Genomic DNA, 20681 nt, shown 5'->3' on the forward strand with positions numbered 1-20681 from the left:
GATATTGGCTGTGGGTTTGCTGTAGATAGCCTCTATCAGTTTAAGAAAAGTCCCTTCTAGACCAATTTTCTTGAGTGTTCTGATCATGAAGGGATGCTGGATATTATCAAAAGCTTTTTCTGCATCAATTGAGAGAATCATATGGTCTTTGTTTTTTAATTTGTTTATGTGCTGAATTACATTTATAGATTTACGTATATTGAACCAGCCTTGAGACCCTGGGATAAAACCAACTTGGTCATGATGTATAATTTGTTTGATGTGTTGTTGGATTCTGTTTGTTAGGATCTTGTTGAATATTTTTGCATCTATATTCATTAGTGATATTGGTCTATAATTTTCTTTTCTTGTTGGGTCTTTTCCTGGTTTGGGGATCAGGGTGATGTTTGCTTCATAGAACGTGTTGGGTAGTCTTCCTTCTTTTTCTACATTTTGGAACAGGTTGAGTAATATAGGTACTAATTCCTCTTTAAAGGTTTGGTAGAATTCTGACGTGAAACCATCTGGTCCCGGGCTTTTCTTTTTAGGGAGGTTTTGTATAGTTGATGCTATTTCTGAACTTGATATGGGTCTGTTCAACATTTCCACTTGATTCTGGTTAAGTCTTGGAAGGTGGCGTGCTTCCAAGTATTGGTCTATTTCCTTCAGATTTTCATATTTCTGAGAATAAAGTTTCTTGTAATATTCATTAAGGATTTTTTGGATTTCTGATGAGTCTGTGGTTATTTCGTCTTTGTTGTTTCTGATTGATGATATTAGAGATTTTACTCTTTTTTTCCTGATTAGTTTGGCCAGAGGTTTATCTATTTTATTGACCTTTTCAAAAAACCAGCTTTTTGATTTATTGATCTGTTGTATTATTCTTTTGTTTTCAATTTCATTTAATTCTGCTCTAATTTTGGTTATTTCTTTTCTTCTACTGGGTTTGGGGTTGGAATGTTCTTCCTTTTCCAGTTGCGTGAGATGTCCCATTAAGTTGTTAACTTCCTCTCTTTCCGTTCTCTTGAGGAAGGCTTGCAGTGCTATAAATTTCCCTCTTAGAACTGCCTTTGCAGTGTCCCAGAGGTTCTGATAGTTTGTGTCTTCATTGTCATTTTGTTCCAAAAAATTGGTGATTTCTTTCTTAATCTCATCTCTGACCCAGCTATCATTCAGCATAAGGTTATTTAACTTCCATGTTTTTGTATGGGTATGCAGATTCCTGTTGTTACTCAATTCAAGTTTTATTCCATGATGGTCCGAGAAGATGCATGGAATAATTTCTATTCCTTTAAATTTACTGAGGTTAGACTTGTGACCTAAAATGTGATCAATTTTGGAGTAAGTTCCGTGGGATGATGAGAAGAATGTGTATTCAGTTTTGTTGGGATGAAATGTTCTGTAGATGTCTGCTAAATCTAAATATTGGATGGTTAGGTTTAAATCTAAGATTTCTTTGCTCAGCTTCTTTCTGGAGGATCGATCCAACACTGCCAAGGGAGTGTTGAAATCTCCAATGATTATGGAGCTGGAGGAAATCAAGTTACTCATGTCTGTTAGAGTTTCTCTTATAAATTGAGGTGCATTCTGGTTGGGTGCATAGATATTAATAATTGAGATCTCGTCATATTGAGTATTACCCTTAACAAATATGAAGTGACCATTCTTGTCCTTCCTTACTTTTGATGGTTTAAAGCCTACTGTATCTGCAAATAAAATTGCAACACCTGCTTTTTTCTGATTACCATTTGCCTGAAATATGGATGACCATCCTTTCACCCTGAGTCTGTATTTGTCTTTTAAGTTGAGATGTGACTCTTGTATGCAACAAATATCTGGCTTGAGTTTTTGTATCCAGTCAGCTAACCTATGCCTCTTTAGAGGACAGTTTAAGCCATTCACATTGATGGAGAGTATTGATAAGTCTGGTGGAATTTTGGGTATCGAGTTTTTCAAAGGTCCAGTGGACATTTTTAATCCTTTCGCCAGTGTGGAAGTTGGAGTTTGATCCGAAGATTCTGAGTGAGTTTACTTTTGTGGTATAGGATTGGGTTGGTCATTGTGGAGGATAGGTCTGAGAACATCCTGAAGAGCTGGTTTACTTATGGCAAATTTTTTCAACATATGAATGTCATTGAAGTATTTAATTTCTCCATCATAGATGAAACTCAGTTTAGCTGGATACAAGATCCTGGGTTGAAAGTTTTTTTGCTTTAGGAGATTAAAAGTTGATGACCAGCCTCTTCTTGCTTGAAAAGTTTCAGCAGAGAGATCTGCAGTTATTCTAATATTCTTACCTTTGTACGTTATAGTTTTCTTTCGCCGAGCTGCTTTGAGAATCTTCTCTTTCATGTTAACTTTAGTGAAGCTAATTATGATATGTCTGGGAGATGGATTATTGGGGTTGAATCGTGCTGGGGTTCTGAAGCTGTCTGCTATCTGAATTTCAGATTCTCTAGGCATGTCTGGAAAATTTTCTTTCATAATTTCATGTAGAAGGGCCTCTGTGTCCTTGGCAGCTACTTCATCAGTCTCCGAAATTCCTATAACCCTTATGTTGTTTTTTTTCGAATTATCTGAGAGCTCTCTGAGTGAGTGATCCGTTTTTGCTCTCCATTTCTCTTCCTCTTTGAGAGATTGGGAGCATTCGAAGACTTTATCTTCAATGTCAGAAATCCTTTCTTCTGCTTGCTCCATTCTGTTACTGAGGGATTCTACTGTATTTTTCATATCTTTGAGGGCTGTAAGTTTTTGTTTCAGTGTGTCTAAGTCTTTGGTGGTTTTGTCTTTAAATTCGTTAAATTCTTGAGACAATTTTTGAATTTCTCCTCGAATTCCTAATTCCATTTTATTAATCTTGTCTGCAAACCAAATTCTGAATTCGACTTCTGACATCTCAGCCAGTTGTTTATGAATGGGATCTTCAATCACATCTGCCGTATCTTTTCTTGGGGGGGTTGATCTATTCTGGTTATTCATGTTACCAGAGTTTTTCCGCTGATTCCGCCCCATGGTTTACTCCCTTTGGTTTTTCCCCTGGGGTTTTATCGAGGGCCCGTACAGTGTTGTGGCCTGAGAAACTGGGGCCCTGTCTGGTGTGGTGGAGCAAAGTGGTTCTGTCTTGTTTTCAGCTGGTTTCTGTTCGATCCTATTGCAACTTCTACTCTGGCTTGAAGTCTCAGCTTTTGTTTGCGTCCTTGTGATCACAACTTGCCTCAGCGGTGTTGATGTGCGTTCTTCAGCCTTCTCTCTTGGTGAGGCTCAAGTCCACCAGGATACTTACTAAATTCCTGTCCCTTAACTCTCCTTCTGGACGGGAGCCTTTGTTGAAAGCTGGCTTCAGTCCGCCATCTTGTCTCCCCCTCCTCGGAACACATCATTCTTAGTGAAGCATCACAGGAATGGAGAAGCATGTATCCTATGTACTCAATTTTGATTTGAAGACAATTAATGACAAATACTTCTTTTTTTTTTTTTTCTGAGATGGCACAGAACAGACGTGTTAGGAAACCTCTGACACATTCTAATACTTGTGGATAAGACATTATTCCATAACAAAACTGTTTGATTTGTGTTCCGTGTGACATGAGGTGTGTGCTATAAAGTAACACCAAGTTTGAGATTTCTCTTCTGGGTCTTCTGTACATCTGCATCATCTCTCACTCACTGCTCACCAGTGTCTCTATGTACTGCCTCATTAACACGAGCCATCGGTCACAAAAAAGAGGATTCCATCTTGAATATACTGTCAGCTCACCTTGTAGGCCCCAAAAGATAGCAGAGTCTTACTGGGGAGGGACGTGTGCTTGCTTGTCTATCCTCAGACAATGCCAGGGCACTCGACAGGCACAATGACAAATACTTCTTTAAATAGAAGAGCTATAATTTATCATTCAAGCCACGACACTTGAAAAAAATGTGGGGTGGCGCCTGTGGCTCAAAGGAGTAAGGTGCCAGACCCATATGCCGGAGGTGACAGGTTCAAACCCAGCCCCGGCCAAAAACTACAAAAAAAAAAAAAATGGCATGTGAGGGCAGCACCTGTGGCTTAAAGGAGTAGGGCGGGTTCAAATAACCCTATATACTAGAGGTGGTGGATTCAAACCCGGCCCCGGCCAAAAATTGCCAAAAAAAAAAAAAAAATGGTATGTGACTTATATATGGTAAATATATACATTTTACATGCATAGGTCTGGGACTCTACATATGGAGATGCCCAAGCAACTGCTACGCAAAGCAAGGTAGGTTTACTTAATAACTAGGCCTAGACAACAGGTATAATCAGGACTGATTGTGTGGTTTTGATTAGATGCATATTAAATTTTTTTAGACAGAGTCTCACTCCTTTGTCTCAGGATAGAGTGCCATGACATTAGCCTAGCTCACAGCAACCTCAAACCCCTGGGTTCAAGGAGTCTTCCTGCCTCAGCCTCCTGACCAGTAACAATGCCCGGCTAATTTTTCTATTTTTTTTAGTAGAGAGATGGAGTCTCACTCCTGCTTAGTTGTGGTGTCAAAGAGCTTGTCTTGAGCTCAAGCAATCCTCCCTGAGTGCTAGTATTACAGGCATGAGCCACCACAAACATTAAATCTTTTTGACTGGCTTGGTGCCTGTGGCTCAAGGGGCTAAGGAGGCAGCCACATACACCTGAGCTGGTGGGTTCAAATCCAGCCTGGGCCCGCCAAACAACAATGACAGCTGCAACCAAAAAATAGCTGGGCCTTGTGGTGCCTGTGGTCCCAGCTACTTGGGAGGCAGAGGCAGGAGAATCGCTTGAGCCCAGGAGTTGGTGGTTGCTGTGAGCTGTGATGCCACAGCACTCTCCCCAGGGCAATAGCTTGAGGCTCTGTCTTTTGTGGGGAGGGGAATCTTTTTGACTAGTATATTATCTATAACATCAGGTACTTCCCATTGTATTATAACATAAAACACGATTCAGGGACGGCGCCTGTGGCTCAGTGAGTAGGGCGCCGGCCCCATATGCCGAGGGTGGCGGGTTCAAACCCAGCCCTGGCCAAACTGCAACAACAAAAAAATAGCCGGGCGCTGTGGCGGGCGCCTGTGGTCCCAGCTGCTCGGGAGGCTGAGGCAAGAGAATCGCGTAAGCCCAAGAATTAGAGGTTGCTGTGAGCCGTGTGATGCCACAGCACTCTACCTGAGGGCGGTACAGTGAGACTCTGTCTCTACAAAAAGAAAAAAAAAAAACAACACGATTCAGTTTGTACTATTCTTGGTGGTGCCAAGTTTAAGTACTTGGTTAAGGCAGAAATAACCAATTTCAATTATTATGTCTATAAGCACTATCATGCCAAAAATGTAGAAATCTGCTTGTGGCGTTTTTATTTATTTTGGAGACAGTCTCACTTCATCACCCTGGGTAGCATCACAGCTCACAGCAACCTCAAACTCTTGGCCCCAGCCTCTTGAGTAGCTGGTGCTATAGGTGTCCGCCACCACAAAGCCCTGCTAGTTTTTTAGCTTTAGTAGAGATGAGGTCTTACTTTTGCTCAGGCTGGTCTGGAACTCCTGAGTTCCTGGCAATCCACCATCTGTGGCCTCCCAGAGTGCTAGGGTTATAGGTGTGAGCCACCATGCCTGGCCTGCTTCCAGCAATTCTAAATAAATTTAGTCCAATTCAATAAAATGGGACCTTTTTTTTTGTGATTTTTGGCCGGGGCTGGGTTTGAACCCACCACCTCCAGCATATGGGACCTGTGCCCTACTCCTTGAGCCACAGGTGCCACCAATGAAATGGGACCTTAACAATTTCCCTATGCTCCTCATCTTCCTCATCTGTGCTCCTTGTAGGGCTATTCTCAGACATGTGGTCACATCCCTTTTGATTCCTGTCAGGGAGTTCACACGTTTTCTTCATGCAGTCCATTTACTTCTGCCAGCAATGTTTTGGCAGACCTTCTGACTTCAGCTCAGTTACTTCAGCACCTACTCTTGGGGTCTTCCTCCGTGTTAGGACATTTGGAGGTCTAGATCTAGACTTCTTGCACCACTATTTCTATTGCATCTCACACCCAGTTCACACCACTGCACCTGCAGGCACACATCTATCTGCATGGATGTTACTTTACTATCCATGTGGGAAATTAAGTCAAATCTCTTCTCTTAGCACCCATCCTGAAAACAGCAAGATCATAGCATGCCAAGAGAATTCATCTAGACACATGGAGTTCATAGGTTCTATTGTCTACTTCTTAGAAGTATTCCATTAAGGGAGCATAACAGAGAGATGGAATGGGGGATAAAGTGTGGTTAATTAAAACATTAGAAAAATTTGGGGGGAGGCCTGTGGGCATTAGGGAGAATTGGAGAGTACATGTGTCTTGCCAGGGGCAGGAAGGAGGAATAAATAAACTGTCTTAACGGTTGGAATGTTTATCAAGAGAAACATTTTTTTTTTTGAGACAGAGCCTCAAGCTGTCGCTCTGGGTAGAGTGCCATGGCATCACAGCTCACAGCAACCTGCAACTCCTGGGCTTAAGTGATTCTCCTGCCTCTGCCTCCCAAGTAGCTGGGACTACAGGCGCCTGCCACAATGCCCAGCTATTTTTTTTTTTTTTTGGTTGCAACCATCATTGTTGTTTGGTGGGCCCCGGCTGGATTCGAACCTGCCAGCTCAGATGTATGTGGCTGGCGCCTTAGCTGTTTGAGCCACAGGCGAGCCGTCCTCCTCATTCTTATACTTCTTTCTTCTTTTTTACTGCCTCTTTCCTTTGGGGTTGATGGAGGAAATCATAAATGTCATTATCTTTATGGTAATCCAGAGGTGCATCCTTTAAAATCTTATCACTCTGTTAAAATATAGCTCAATCATCATAATTATCACACCATGTTTATGTTTTACAGTGACAGAATTAGAGAAACTACCTTGCACTATTGAAGGAAGTAGGACTGTGGCCAAGAGAAGCAAAGGAAAGTTTTTGCCTAAGTCTCATAAAAGTCTAGTATTTTGAGCTACTTGACACCTGAATTGCCAGTTATGTCTTTCTTTTTTTTTTTTTGTGGTTTTTGGCCAGGGCTGGGTTTGAACCTGCCACCTCCGGCGTATGGGACCGGCGCCCTACGGTCCCATACCTTGAGCCACAGGCGCCACCCAACCAGTTATGTCTTTCACTTGCAACTGGTTTATTGAACTGGAGCAATCTACAGGATATAATCTTAATTTATCTTCAATTAATTAATCATCTTCAATTTCCTCATTAGATTTATTCCTTGGAGTTACTCTTTTCACTTTCCCTGAATAAAATTTTGTTTGCACTAAAGTATTTCTGGCCACTTGTAGGTAAATCCAGTTCGAAAATTAAAACTTCTAGCTCCATTTCATAATGCTAATTTGAGACTTGATTTAAAATTGAGGGTTTTCTCCTCTCTAGCTAGAGTTTGTTTCGGGCAGAAAGCTAAAAGCCAGAAAGAGGTACACAGATGACTCATTTTCATTTCCCCTTTAATGTCTCTACCCTTCCATTACTCAGCTGACTCAGACCCCTAGGGACTGAGAGAGGTAAAGGAGACAGAAAAGTTTTAATTTGATTAACACTCTCAAAGCTGGGCTTCCGAGTTCCTGGGTCCAGCAGATAGTTTTTCTCAATGTACTTTTTTTTTTTTTTTTTGTAGAGACAGAGTCTCACTTTATGGCCCTCGGTAGAGTGCCGTGGCCTCACACAGCTCACAGCAACCTCCAACTCCTGGGCTTAAGCGATTCTCTTGCCTCAGCCTCCCGAGTAGCTGGGACTACAGGCACCCACCAAACCCGGCTATTTTTGGTTGCAGTTTGGCCGGGGCCGGGTTTGAACCTGCCACCCGCGGTATATGGGGCCGGCGCCTTACAGACTGAGCCACAGGCGCCGCCCTCTCAATGTACTTTTTAATATATATAACAGGTTTATTTAAATATTATTCACATATAATAAAATTTACCCTTTGAAATAGTATAATTCAAAGGGTTTTTAGTATATTCACACTGACAGGGGCAGCATCTGTGGCTCAGAACATGACATTAGTGGTGAGACTGTCTCTACAAAATATGCAGATTTTTTTTTTTTTTTTGTAGAGACAGTCTCACTTTATTGCCCTCGGTAGAGTGCCGTGGTGTCACACAGCTCACAGCAACCTCCAACTCCTGGGCTTAAGCGATTCTCTTGCCTCAGCCTCCCGAGTAGCTGGGACTACAGGTGCAAGCCACAACGCCCAGCTATATTTTGGTTGCAGTTCGGCTGGGGCCCTGCATATTTCTTCTTTCCTGGTACAGCCACAGCAAACCTTAATTGAGAGCAGCAATCCCTAGAGATGAAGGAACACTAAACCAGTCTGAACCACAGATGCCTAACATGTTACAAGTCTCAAGCTTCATCAAAGCACTGGAAGCCACGGATGCTAACACTCTGTGATAGGTATGTCAAAGTCTTTTCCGGCCAGAGAAATGAACCAAGTCATTTATTTTGTATAGAGGGAAATTTAAGTTTATTTAAATGTGTTAGAGGGCGGTGCCTGTGGTTCAAAGGAGTAGAGCGCTGGCCCCATATGAGGGAGGTGGCAGGTTCAAACCCAGCCTCAGCCCCAAACTGCAAGAAACAAAAAATGTTCTAGAAACAAAGAACCATCTTTAAGCAGGATCAGAAAGCAAAAATTCCCAAATTAACAAAAGAGAGAAGCTGGGCGTGGTGGCACACACCTATATAATCCAAGCACTCTGGGAGACTTAGGCATGTGGATTGCTTGAACTCAGAAGTTTATGACCAAATTCAGCAGAGACCCGTCTCTAAAAAAACAAACAGGGCAGCGCCTGTGGCTCAGTGGGTAGGGCGCGGGCCCCATATGCTGAGGGTGGTGGGTTCAAACCCGGCCCCAGCCAAACTACAATAAAAATACAGCTGTGGCTCGGCGCTTGTGGCTCAAGCAGCTAAGGCGCCAGCCACATACACCTGAGCTGGCGGGTTCGAATCCAGCCCGGGCCTGCCAAACTACAATGATGGCTGCAACCAAAAAATAGCCGGGCATTGTGGCAGGCGCTTCTAGTCCCAGCTATTTGAGAGGCAGAGGCAGGAGACTCGCTTGAGCCCAGGAGTTGGAGGTTGCTCCGAGCTGCGATGCCACGGCACTCTACCCAGGACCACAGCTTGAGGCTCTGTCTCAAAAAAGAAAAAAAAAAAAAAAAAGCAGCTAGGCGTTGTGGCTGGTGCCTGTAGTCCCAGCTACTTGGGAGGCCGAGTCAAGAGAATCGCTTAAGCCCAGGAGTTGGAGGTTGCTGTGAGCTGTGTGACACCACAGCACTCTACCGGGGCCATAAAGTGAAACTGTCTCTACAAAAAACAAAACAAACACAACCTCACCCACCAAAAAAAAAAAAAAAAACAACCCAAAAAAGAAAGGAAATAGAAACACGACCAGAGTGGGAGAACGCAAAACATGACCAGCTCCTGATATGCAATGACAGAATTTTTGCCCCCGACTCCTTGCCCCAGCCTGGGTGTAGGAGGCAGCTTCCAGGATACCCCAGACAGAGGCAGACCATGGCTGCCCTCCCCTCGGAACCGGTATGAGCCCAGGTCTAGGCCCTAAGGGAGCAGACACTTTTGAGACACAGAAGCAGTTTCCAGAGGGAGGGGGTAGGTGCATGCAGTGCCAGTTTGGGTCTCTGCACACGGTAGCTACCCTGGCTCCTACTTCAAGTCCCGTGAGGTTCCACCAGCATTTTAGCTACTCCCAAGGGAGCAGCCCACCAGCACACCCACCCCCAGGGTTCAAGGACGTCTATGCCATTTGGATGATGGTGTGGTAGAGAAAAAAGAATGTCTAATGAATGGGAAAGTTATTTCATGCCTTCAATGCCTGAAGGCCTAGAACCAGTTATCTGTAGTAGATATAAGCCAATAATACAATACTCCAATATCCACAGGCAAAAAAAAGAAGATACCTTTGTTAGTATTTCTGAAATTCAACTGGAAGCTTCATGCATCAAGAACATCTTGGACAGGGCAGTGCCTGTGGCTCAGTGGGTAGGGCGCCGGCCCCATATACCAAGGGTGGCAGGTTCAAACCCGGCCCCGGCCAAACTGCAACCAAAAAATAGCCAGGCATTGTGGTGGGCGCCTGTAGTCCCAGCTACTCGGGAAGCTGAGGCAAGAGAAGCGCTTAAGCCCAGGAGTTGGAGGTTGCTGTGAGCTGTGTGAGGCCACGGCCCTCTACCGAGGGCCATAAAGTGAGACTCTGTCTCTACAAAAAAAAAAACAAACAAGGGCAGCGCCTGTGGCTCAGTGAGTAGGGCGCCGGCCCCATATGCCGAGGGTGGTGGGTTCAAACCCAGCCCCGGCCAAACTGCAACCAAAAAAAAAATAGCTGGGCGTTGTGGCGGGCGCCTGTAGTCCCAGCTGCTCGGGAGGCTGAGGCAAGAGAATCGCGTAAGCCCAAGAGTTAAGAGGTTGCTGTGAGCCGTGTGACGCCACGGCACTTTACCCGAGGGCGGTACATTGAGACTCTGTCTTTACAAAAAAAAAAAACAAACAAACAAAAAAAAACCATCTTGGACAAAACTTGTGTAAGTTGGGCTGCGCCTGTGGCTCAAAGGGGTAGGGCGCTGGCCTCATATGCCGGAGGTGGCGGGTTCAAGCCCAGCCCTGGCCAGAAACTGCAAAAAAAAATAAATAAATAAATAAAATAAAAAGGCTGTATGCAAAAAAACAAACAAACAAAAAACTTGTGTAAGTTGAACCCAATGATGACTTTGATTAAGTAGGGTTTTTATTATATATATATTTTATCATATCGAGTACTGCTGATTAGAAAAGGCAGTTTTTTACAATATTTAGCTCTCGGGAAGTGCCTACCACATTTTAGAAGATTTAGTTTTCATATACTTAACATTCCTGGTTACATAATAATGAACATTTGTCTTTTAACGTTTTTTCCCAATGTTTTAAAATAAAACATTTTGTTGGGCAGTGCTCGTGGCTCAAAGGGGTAGGGCACTGGCCCCATATGCCAGAGGTGGCAGGTTCAAACCCAGCCCTGGCCAAAAACTGCAAAAAAAAAAAAAAAAAGATCAATGCAACGAAAATACATAACATGCTAAAAAATGGAAACAAAATTAAATAACACATATACAATAAGGTATAAAACGTTTATTTATTATGATGAAAAAGTCTGATCACTAACAAGCTGGAGGGAACAACACTGTAAGAACATAAACCTATCTTTCCCCACATCTATCAACTCTATAAAAGGAGTTATAAATTTTCCAACTCTACCATTTCTTCTAGTGTTTTTTCTATCTTCATAGGAGGGGAGAAAATTCCCTGTCAAAGTGCCTAATGTTTTTATCCCTGTGTCAAACCACAGTAGTCTCAGGGTATTAAGAAAATTTTGAATATGAATAATTTTTTTCTTACAAATTTGTGTTTTTCCTTTTTAACTTTCTATATTCAGACCCATGGAGCAGCAGGTCCCACCAGGGGTCTGATGGTACATCTGCAACCCACCAGTCTGCAAAGCCTGTGAACACATGTGAAGAGGACCAGCGTTCAGCTGTCAGTAGCACCATGTAATCGACTGCTGAGCATTTCTGCCATCAATTCCAATCAGAGATGTATATACCCCCTTTTCAGGACTTCATTCCCACCGGAGACTTTTTATTAAGGCCTTGTTCCTATAAAGCAAATAAAATGTTTTGTTTTTAAAAAGACAGGAATCAGGAAGCAATATCAAGTTCCATCCTTGAAAACAGCCATGAGACCCACTGCTGGAATTCTAACAGACTTGCCCATAAAACTAGAATCAGGGATAGGAAGCCTATGACTATGTCATTAAGGAATGAACATCAGCCAAGTTACCGTGTGTCTGTAGTATGTTCCTGACCTGTGTAGGACGTGAGATCAAGAGAACTGTGTAGCAGGAAGCAGGGCAGCCCAAAGGAGGAAGACAAGCACACATTCACACTTCAGCCAGAGATTGTCACAGTGCCAGGGCCAAGGGGCTGCCTCTCCCTCAATGGGCTAGGGGAGGGGAAGTCAAGATTTGGATACAAAGCACTTCAGATCTCCTAGACCTCTAGTGTTCTATGATCTCAAAACCAAAGGTGGGCCAACAGAGAAATTGGGATGAAACCCAAGATGATTTCTACACAACTGAAGTAGAGTGGTGAGATGGACCTCTGGGAGTCAAGTCTGAGCTATACCATGTCCCTCCTTTCCAAAGGGATTCTTGTTAACATTCTACCTCACCATAGATGCCTTCCCCAACCTAAGCCCAGAAGCATAGTTAGGCTCATTCTCTGTGACACAAACCAATTAAAACTCCTTTTAAGCATTTCACTGCTCTATTTTTTGAATTGCATTTTCAGAAAACACATCTAATTATAGACTCCACTTCTCTCCTCTTTTTCCACCAACATTAAATTACCTGTATCCTTTACTACTTTGAATCTCTTACTAACTAAACGAGAATATTATTCATACCATCTTTGGCTTTGACACTACATTTTTTTTTTTTTTTTTTTGAGACAGAGTCTCATTTTGTCACCCTCTGTAGAGTAATGTAGCATCACAGCTCACAGCAACCGCTAGCTCTTGAGCTTAGTGGATTCTCTTGCCTCAGCCTCCTGAGTAGCTGGGACTACAGGCGCCAGCCACAATGCCCAGTTATGTTTTTGTTGCAGTTTCGCTGGGGCCGGCACCCTACTCACTGAGCCACAGGTGCCACCACAGGTGCCACCAGCTTAGATACTACTTAAGGCAATATCCCTATGCTAAATGTCCTGCTGACTTCATATTTCAGCTTTTTAAACTGTTTCTCTTCTGCCTCTGTCAATGTGCTCCTAAAATACCACTGTTCTTTAAAGAACCACAAAAATAGCGCAGCCCGGTGGCTCACGCCTGTAATCCTAGCATTCTGGAAGGCCGAGGCGGATGGACTGCCTGAGGTCATGAGTTCGAGACCAGCCTGAGCAAAAGCCAGACTCCGTCTCTACTAAAAACAGAAAAACTGAGGCAAGAGGATTGCTTGAGCCCGAGTTGGAGGTTGCTGTGAGCTATGACCCCATAGCACTCTACCCAGGGCAACAGCTTGAGACTGTCTCAAAAAATAATAATAAATAAATAAAAAATAACCACCAAATAATTACCTAAAGGACAAATCCCCAGCACCTACAGGAGGTGCCAAACATTTTTTATGTTTTTTTTTTTGAGACAGTCTTAAGCTGTCACCTCCGGTAGCATACAGTGGAACCATAGCTCACAGCAACCTCCAAATCTTGGGCTCAAGGGATCCTCTTGCCTCAATTTTTCTATTTTTAGTAGAGATGGGATCTCCATTTTTGCTCAGGCAGGTCTTTGAACTCATGAGCTCAAGCAATCCACCTCCCTTGGCCTCTCAGAATGCTATGATTATAGGTGTGAGTCACTGCACCTGGCCTGCCGAACAATTGTTACCTTTTTGTTGTTTTTGTTGAGCCAGAGTACTACCCTCTGCCCAGAGCAGTGGCCTCTAAGCTCACTGCAACCTCAGATTCAGGCTGCGAGCATCCTGCTGCCTCAGCCTCTCAGGCTGCTGCACCCGACTGGGTTTTTCAATTTTTTTCTCAAGTCGTGGTCTCACTCTCACTCAGACAAATCTCGAACTCCTGAGCTCAAGCAATCCTCCCGCCTCAGCCTCCCATAGTGCTGGGATTACAGGTGTTGAGCCACCAGGCCCGGCCCACCATCACTTTAAATGCATGAAAAGGGTTGAAGTCTCCTAGGATTTTCCTAATAATTTTTTTTCCCATAGTGTCTCACTCTGGCTTGGCGCCAGTAGCTCAAACGGCGCCAGCCACGTACACCAGAGCTGGCAGGTTCAAAAATCCAGCCCAGGCCTGCCAAACAAGAATGACAACTATAACCAAAAAAAAAAAAAAAAGCTGGGTATTGTGGCGGGAGCCTATAGTCCCAGCTACTTGGGAAACTGAAGCAAGAGAATCGCTTGAGCCCAGGAGTTGGAGGTTGCTGTGAGCTGTGATGCCACAGCTCTCTATATAGGGCGAGAGCTTGAGGATTTGTCTGAAAAAAAAAAAAATAAATAAATAAAAATAAAAAATAGCCAGTTGTTGTGGTGGGTCCCAGTCCCAACTACCTGGGAGGCTGAGACAAGAATACCTTAAGGCTTGGCACCAGTAGCTTAAGCAGCTGAGGCGCCAGCCACATACACCAGACCTGGCAGGTTCAAATCCAGCCCAGGCCTGCCAAACAGTGACAACTACAACCAAAAAATAGCCGGGTGTTGTGGAAGGCACCTATAGTCCCAGCTACTTGGGACACTGAGGCAAGAGAATCTCTTAAGCGCAGGAGTTTAAAGTTGCTGTGAACTGTGATGCCACAGCACTCTACCGATGGTAACATAGTGAAACTGTCTAAAAAAAAAAAAAGGATTAATGTGTATCTACACTTTCCCCAACTATAAATCAAGTGCCCATTTTTAGTTTGTAGAAAAGCACCAGATAATTACCTGTGGACGCATTTGGGGCACAACATGTTATCTTCAAGATGTGGGGGTGGAAAATTGCAGGCAGGAAGCAGGAAGAGTGCGCTTACTTTCCCTGCCTTCTTTTCGGGAACCCAGGCTTGTCCTGCATGAAACTGCAGGTGAACCCAACCATCTGTGTCTGCAGGTAGACTCTTCCCATGGACTACGCACCATCTGACATCTGTGGAAGTAATGAAGTATGAACACACCTGGACCACCTGCTCATGACTGAGACTGCATCACAGCCTATCACCGTTGATTATTCTCTCTTTCTTAAGTACTAGTTACAAGATGAGGCCTAGAATCCTAACTAAACCTTTATTATATCCCGTTCCCCTTTAGAAAAGTGTGCAAGACAATTCTTGTTCAAAGTTAAAAAGAAAAAAATCTAGTTGGAAGTGATTCAGCTTTGAGTGGGCAGATGGTAGAAAGACTAACACTGAGTTGTCCTGGAAGGAGTGCAGGAAGTTCAAGGGTCTTAGTAAGATCTGGGGTTCAAATCCAGCCAGTTGATTTCATACCTTGCCTTTACTTTAAATTTCCTTTTTTTTTTTCTTTTTGCAGTTTTTGGCTGGGGCCGGGTTTGAACCCGCCACCTCCGGTATATGGGGCCGGCACACTACTCCTTTGAGCCATAGGCACTGCTCTACTTTTAATTTCTTAAAGGGGAAAGACTGTTACCTTCTTGATGTCATCAATAATTTACAGCAATTGTTCTCAAAATACGGTCCCCAGACCAACATCCTTAGTATTGCCCGGGAAAATGTCAGAAAAGCAAACTTTCCTGCCCTGCCCCAGGCTTGTATCAGAAACTCTGTGGATGAGGCCCAGAAATCACCAGCCTTCGAGCTGATTTTAATATACCCTAACATTTATCAGTTGTTACTATCAATTCAGTCTATTTTCTTTTTTGTAGAGACAGAGTCTCACTCTATGGCCCTCGGTAGAGTGCCGTGGCCTCACACAGCTCACAGCAACCTCCAACTCCCAGGCCTAAGCGATTCTCTTCCCTCAGCCTCCCGAGTAGCTGGGACTACAGGTGCCCGCCACAACACCCGGCCATTTTTCGGTTGCAGTTTGGCCGGGGCTGGGTTTGAACCCGTCACCCTTGGTATATGGGGCCGGCGCCCTACCGACTGAGCCACAGGCGCCACCCCAGTCTATTTTCTTATTACATCAAACAAGTTGTTCTTAATTTGGGGCTTACCACAGTCCTTCTTCGGAGATTCCACTGCCTCTGTGGATGACCCGGCCCTTGCTGCAATTCTGGCCCAGGAGGCCAACACAGTCTCTGGGGCAGAAGTTGTCACAACAACTGTATTAACTCCCTCAAGAAGAGAAGCAGACTCCAAGACAGGCAAACCCCCTTCTTCAGGGGGAGAACCTAATCCAGGAGTGAGAACTACTGCAGGAGGATCAGTACCCTGAGAACACATCCTTTGCTCAGCATCTTCTGGGGACATTTCTTTCTTTTCCACCTTTAACTTTTTTTTAAGTGTTTTCTGGATCTTGGCCTCTTTTGCTGTGCTAGGAATATCCTACAAATAGAGTTAAAGTAATGAAGTTAATAATAAATAAAGTGCTACCATAAGCGTGGTCTGCAGGGGTTGGGTAGTATTGGTCAAAAGATGCATAGTTAGGGCGGCGCCTGTGGCTCAAGGAATAGGGCACCGGTCCCATATGCCGGAGGTGGCAGGTTCAAACCTAGCCCTGGCCAAAAACCAAAAAAAAAAAAAAAGATGCATAGTTAGATAAGACTAATAGATTCAAGAGATCTATTGTGCAACATGGTGCGATGTATTATATTCTTAAAAACTCCTAAAAGTGGATTTTAAGTGTTCTCACCATGAAAAAACAAGTATGTGAGGTAATACATGTTTAATGAGCTCAATTTAGCCATCCTACAAGGTACACACGTCTCATAACCATATGCTATACATGATCAATTTTACATGCAATTTTTGACAATGAAAAAATCTTTAAAACAAAGCAGCCTTATTCTTATTATTCTTTGCAGAGTTGGTGAAAAGTAGGGAGGGGTTACTGTTCTTTCTCAGAACTAGGGGTGGGGCATTGGAGAGGCTGAGACGTAAGATAGCTCCCTAACTCAACCTTTTGTTCCCAAAATTGGTAACTAGCCTTAACACTGAACCTTCACTCTGCCAATTTTTCTTTTCTTTCTTCTTTTTTTTTTTAGAGAGTCTTACTACATTGCCCTAGGTAGAGTGCCCTGGCGTTAGTCACAGCAACCTCAACCTTTCGGGTTTAAGTGATTCTCTTGCCTCAGCCTCCCAAGTAGCTAGGACTACAGGCCCCTGCCACAACACCCAGCTATTTTTTGGTTGTAGTTGTCATTGTTGTTTGGGAGCTCTGGTGCATGTGGCTGGTGCCCTAGCTGCTGAGCTATAGGCACCGAGCCTGTCAATTTTTCTTTAAAAAAAAAAAAAAAGTGAACTCACCTTTTGATTCGGAAAGGCATGTGTGCATAATCGTTTATATACTTCCAGTTTCTAAAAGAAGATAAAAATGAGTTAATAGGAAAGTGAAGTTCCTACACTTCCTCCCAGTGGCAGAGTCCCCGGCCCGGGCCCTCACCTGGCCTTTGGTGCTCAGGTGTAATTGCTGGCACCAGGCCCGTACAGTGTCCCGGTGAAGCAGATTAATTGGTGGCAGTTCATCGGGTATTGGAGGAATAGGCAGCACCTTCTTCTGAGGTTTTGGCATGTCACTACATTCTGCTTTCTTTTTGGGGCAGAACTCTGAAGAATAATGAAATAAAATTAGTGACAACTCTGAGTGTCTGTGGCTCAAAGGAGTAGGGCACTGGCCCCATATGCCAGAGGTGGTGGGTTCAAGCCCAGCCTCGGCCAAAAACTGCAAAAAAAAAAATTAGTGACAACCCTGTGTAGCTTTTAATAATTTCAGAAGTACAATCAGCTTTAGTCCTTATACCATGTAGTGACGCCACGGCACTCTAACAAGGGCAACATACTGAGATTCTGTCTAAAAAAAAAAAAAAAAGTCTTCAGGGAGGAGAATTTTTATTTATTTTTTTTTGCAGTTTTTGGCTGGGACTGTGTTTGAACCTGCCACCTCCGGCATATGGGGCCAGGGCCCTACTCCTTTGAGCTACAGGTGCCGCCCAGGGAGGAGAATTTCAAGTTAGGCTTTCACGAACGTATACTATTTGCAGACTTCTTACCTTTGTTACCACTGATGGATTTTTTTCGTTTGGTCCCTTTTGCTGAGGTTCCTGGTACAGCAGGTGCATTGTGTTGACTTGCAGCATGCTGATCCTCTAACAAAGAAGTTTCTGCGGATGTGTGGTTAACACTGTAATTCCCACATTTTTCTCTGGCCTCTGTGGAGTTCCACTGGGGAAAGAGGAGCTGGTCAGTCATTTCTCTGGTATCAGGACCACCACATACACTACCTGCCTTAAGGAAACTTTAAGATTTTTTTCCTGTTCTATCATTCCTGACCATTTCCAAATAAATTATATTAAAATGTTACTTCCTGGCCAGGTGAATTGGCTCACCACACCTGCATTCCTAGCACCCTGGGAGGTGGATGCAGGAAGGATGGCTTTAGGAGTTCCAGATTAGCCTGAACAGGGAGACGCCCCCCCCCCCCCGCCCCATCTATACAAAAAAAAAAAAAATAGGACAATTAGCTGGGTATGGGGGCACACGTCTATAGTCCCAGCTACTTGGGAGGCTGAGGCAGAGAGGAATGATTGAGCTCTGGAGTCTGAGGTTTCAGTGAATTGCATTCTAAGCCTTCTAGCCCAGGTGATAAACCAAGACCCTGTCTCAAACAAACCCACCCTCCCCCCAATCCCAAAACTTTACATCCTGCCAGTGGTTTATTGCTCTTACCATGAAGATAAAAACAAATATCGTTTAGAATCTACCAGGCTTTTCTCATTTATTTTTTGAGAGTTTATGTCGCCCTCAGTAGAATGCCGTAGCATCACAGCTCACAGCAACCTCAAACTCTGGGACTTAAGTGATTATCTTGCTTCAGCCTCCCAAGTAGCTGGGACTACTGGCGCTTGCCACAACGCCCAGCTTTTTCTTTCTTTTTCTTTTTTTTGAGATAGTCTCACTATGATACCCTTGGTAGAATGCTGTGACATCTTCAAAATCAAAACAGGAAACCTATTTCACATTTGTCTTCTCACCCCAATATTCAAATACACCGGGCTGCAACTGTTTCTGGTGTCTAGGACTGTACTGTACTTAGAAAAAAAAGGGGGTGGGGGAAGGTTCGGCGTCTGTGGTTCAAGCTGCTAAGGCGCCAGCCACATACACCTCAGCTGGCAGGTTCGAATCCAGCCCGGCCCACCAAACAATGACGGCTGCAACCAAAAAAAAAAAAGGAAAAGTAGAGAAAATTCTAAAGCACAGTTTCTTTCTCCTCAAAAGAAAGGTCAAGTAGGCTCAAGGGCAAAGAAACGCAAGGAAACTCACGAAGGCAGAAAGAGGCACCCTGACTCACCAACTTCGCACTCACCTCCTGGCCTTGTGCGTTCTCCATTGTTGAGAAGACGCGGGCGACGCAGCAGCCACAAGACTCGCCCAAGATGGCCCCTGAGCCGGATCGCGGCGCCGAGGTCTCCGCCCACTTCCCGCGCAGGCGGCCTGCTTCTCCTCGCGCCTTTTTATCTTCCCCTCTTCTTCTCCTCACCTCTTTCTCCTCTTCTGTTCCCTCCCCCACAATTTATAAATGCGAAAATTGTGTCCTTTTTTAATGTGCGAGGGGACAGTTGTGTGCTTGAATTGCTACTACCATTCCGGGACCTTTTCTGGCTACTTTGAACATGATCGTCCAAGGGATGGTTCAGGAAACACTGGGAAGTGGAAAACGCCTTCAGGATAAGTCTACAGACAAAACAAAGGTTACTAGAAACTTCTGAACTAGATAAGTGAGGAGATTTGATAATGGAACTTGGGAAAACAACAGAATGCAGAGACCAGACTGGCGCTTGAAGAAAGCTAAACCACTTTCTTGTACTAAATACATTTTTTTTTGCAGTTTTTGGCCAGGGCTGGGTTTGAACCCACCGCCTCTGGCATATGGGGCCGGCGCCATACTCCTTTGAGCCACAGGCTCCACCCCAAATACATTTCATTTTTTAAGCAAGCTACTTAACGGAAATAAAACTCTAGCGCAGTAAGTGGGCCTTCTAATCAAGATTCTCACCTTAAAAATACAGCAGCTTAGGGCGGCGCCTGTGGCTCAGTCGGTAGGGCGCCGGCCCCATATACCGAGGGTGGCGGGTTCAAGCCTGGCCCTGGCTGAACTGCAACCAAAAAAAAAAAAAAAAATAGCTGGGCGTTGTTACAGGCGCCTGTAGTCCCAGCTACTCGGGAGGCTGAGGCAGGAGAATCGCTTGGGCCCAGGAGTTGGAGGTTGCTGTGAGCTGTATGATGCCATTGCACTCTACCAAGGGCCATAAAGTGAAACTGTCTCTAAAAAAAAAAAAAAAAAATACAGCAGCTTGAAAAAATCCCTCCTAAGATCACCCCTCCCTGTCAAGTTGTGAGGGATCTGAGATGTGATCTGTAGAGATTTCTTATGTTAAGAAGTCTAAGGGAGAGGAGGGATGGGGAGGATGGGCAGAGGGAGGGTGATTGGTGGGATTACTCCTATGGTGTAATCTTACAGGGGTACATGTGAAACTTAGTAAATGTAGAATGTAGAATATAAATGTCTTAACGCAATAACTAAGAAAATGCCAGGAAGGCTATGTTAACCAGTGTGATGAAAATGTGTCAAACTGTTTATAAAACCAGTGTATGGTGCCCCGTGATTGCATTAATGTACACAGCTATGATTTAATAATTAAAAAAAAAAAAAGAAAAAGAAGTCTAAGAGGCAGTGGCCAAATAACACCCAGGCTGGTGGGTTCGATCCCAGCCCGGGCCTGCTAAAACAAAAAAATAACCGGGCTTTGTGGCAGGCCCCTGTAGTCCCAGCTACTCAGGAGACTAAGGCAAGAGAATCGCTTGAGCCCAGGAGTTGAGGTTGCTGTGAGCTGTGACACCACGCACTCTACAGAGGGTGACATAGTGAGACTCTGTCTCCAAAAAAAAAAAAGCATAAGAAATTTACCAGTTGGCCCGCGCCTTTAATCCTAGCACTCTGGGAGGTAGAGGCAGGTGGTTCGCCTGAGCTCAGGAGTTGGAGAACA

General features: G+C 44.2%; 1 protein-coding gene and 1 non-coding gene across 2 annotated transcripts; both read right to left on the reverse strand.

The window, feature by feature from the left end:
• Window positions 1–3723: 3723 nt before the first annotated feature.
• On the reverse strand, window positions 3724–3859 carry LOC128568294 (small nucleolar RNA SNORA49). Its single transcript, XR_008375101.1, has one exon. It is a non-coding gene; the product is annotated as a small nucleolar RNA SNORA49 (small nucleolar RNA).
• Window positions 3860–11485: 7626 nt separating this feature from the next.
• On the reverse strand, window positions 11486–19309 carry DPPA4 (developmental pluripotency associated 4). Its single transcript, XM_053564628.1, has 8 exons — window positions 19277–19309; window positions 19001–19195; window positions 17688–17859; window positions 17081–17244; window positions 16945–16995; window positions 15693–16023; window positions 14468–14666; window positions 11486–11636 (listed from the first exon to the last, which is right to left on the reverse strand). Exons 1-8 carry the CDS (start codon window positions 19307–19309, stop codon window positions 11600–11602), a joined length of 1182 nt encoding a protein of 393 aa, XP_053420603.1. The 3' UTR covers window positions 11486–11599.
• Between the last annotated feature and the right edge of the window lie 1372 nt (window positions 19310–20681).

Source organism: Nycticebus coucang, chromosome 16, assembly GCF_027406575.1.
Source record: "Nycticebus coucang isolate mNycCou1 chromosome 16, mNycCou1.pri, whole genome shotgun sequence".
Classification (NCBI taxonomy): Eukaryota; Metazoa; Chordata; class Mammalia; order Primates; family Lorisidae; genus Nycticebus; species Nycticebus coucang.

Coding starts and splice junctions, on each gene's coding strand:
- DPPA4 (XM_053564628.1), bottom strand. CDS start 19,309: ATGTTCAAAGTAGCCAGAAAAGGTCCCGGAATG. Junction 17,245..17,687: donor ATCCATCAGTGGTAACAAAG/GTAAGAAGTCTG, acceptor ATTATTCTTCAG/AGTTCTGCCCCAAAAAGAAA. Junction 14,667..15,692: donor ATCTCCGAAGAAGGACTGTG/GTAAGCCCCAAA, acceptor TTACTTCCACAG/ATGTCAGATGGTGCGTAGTC.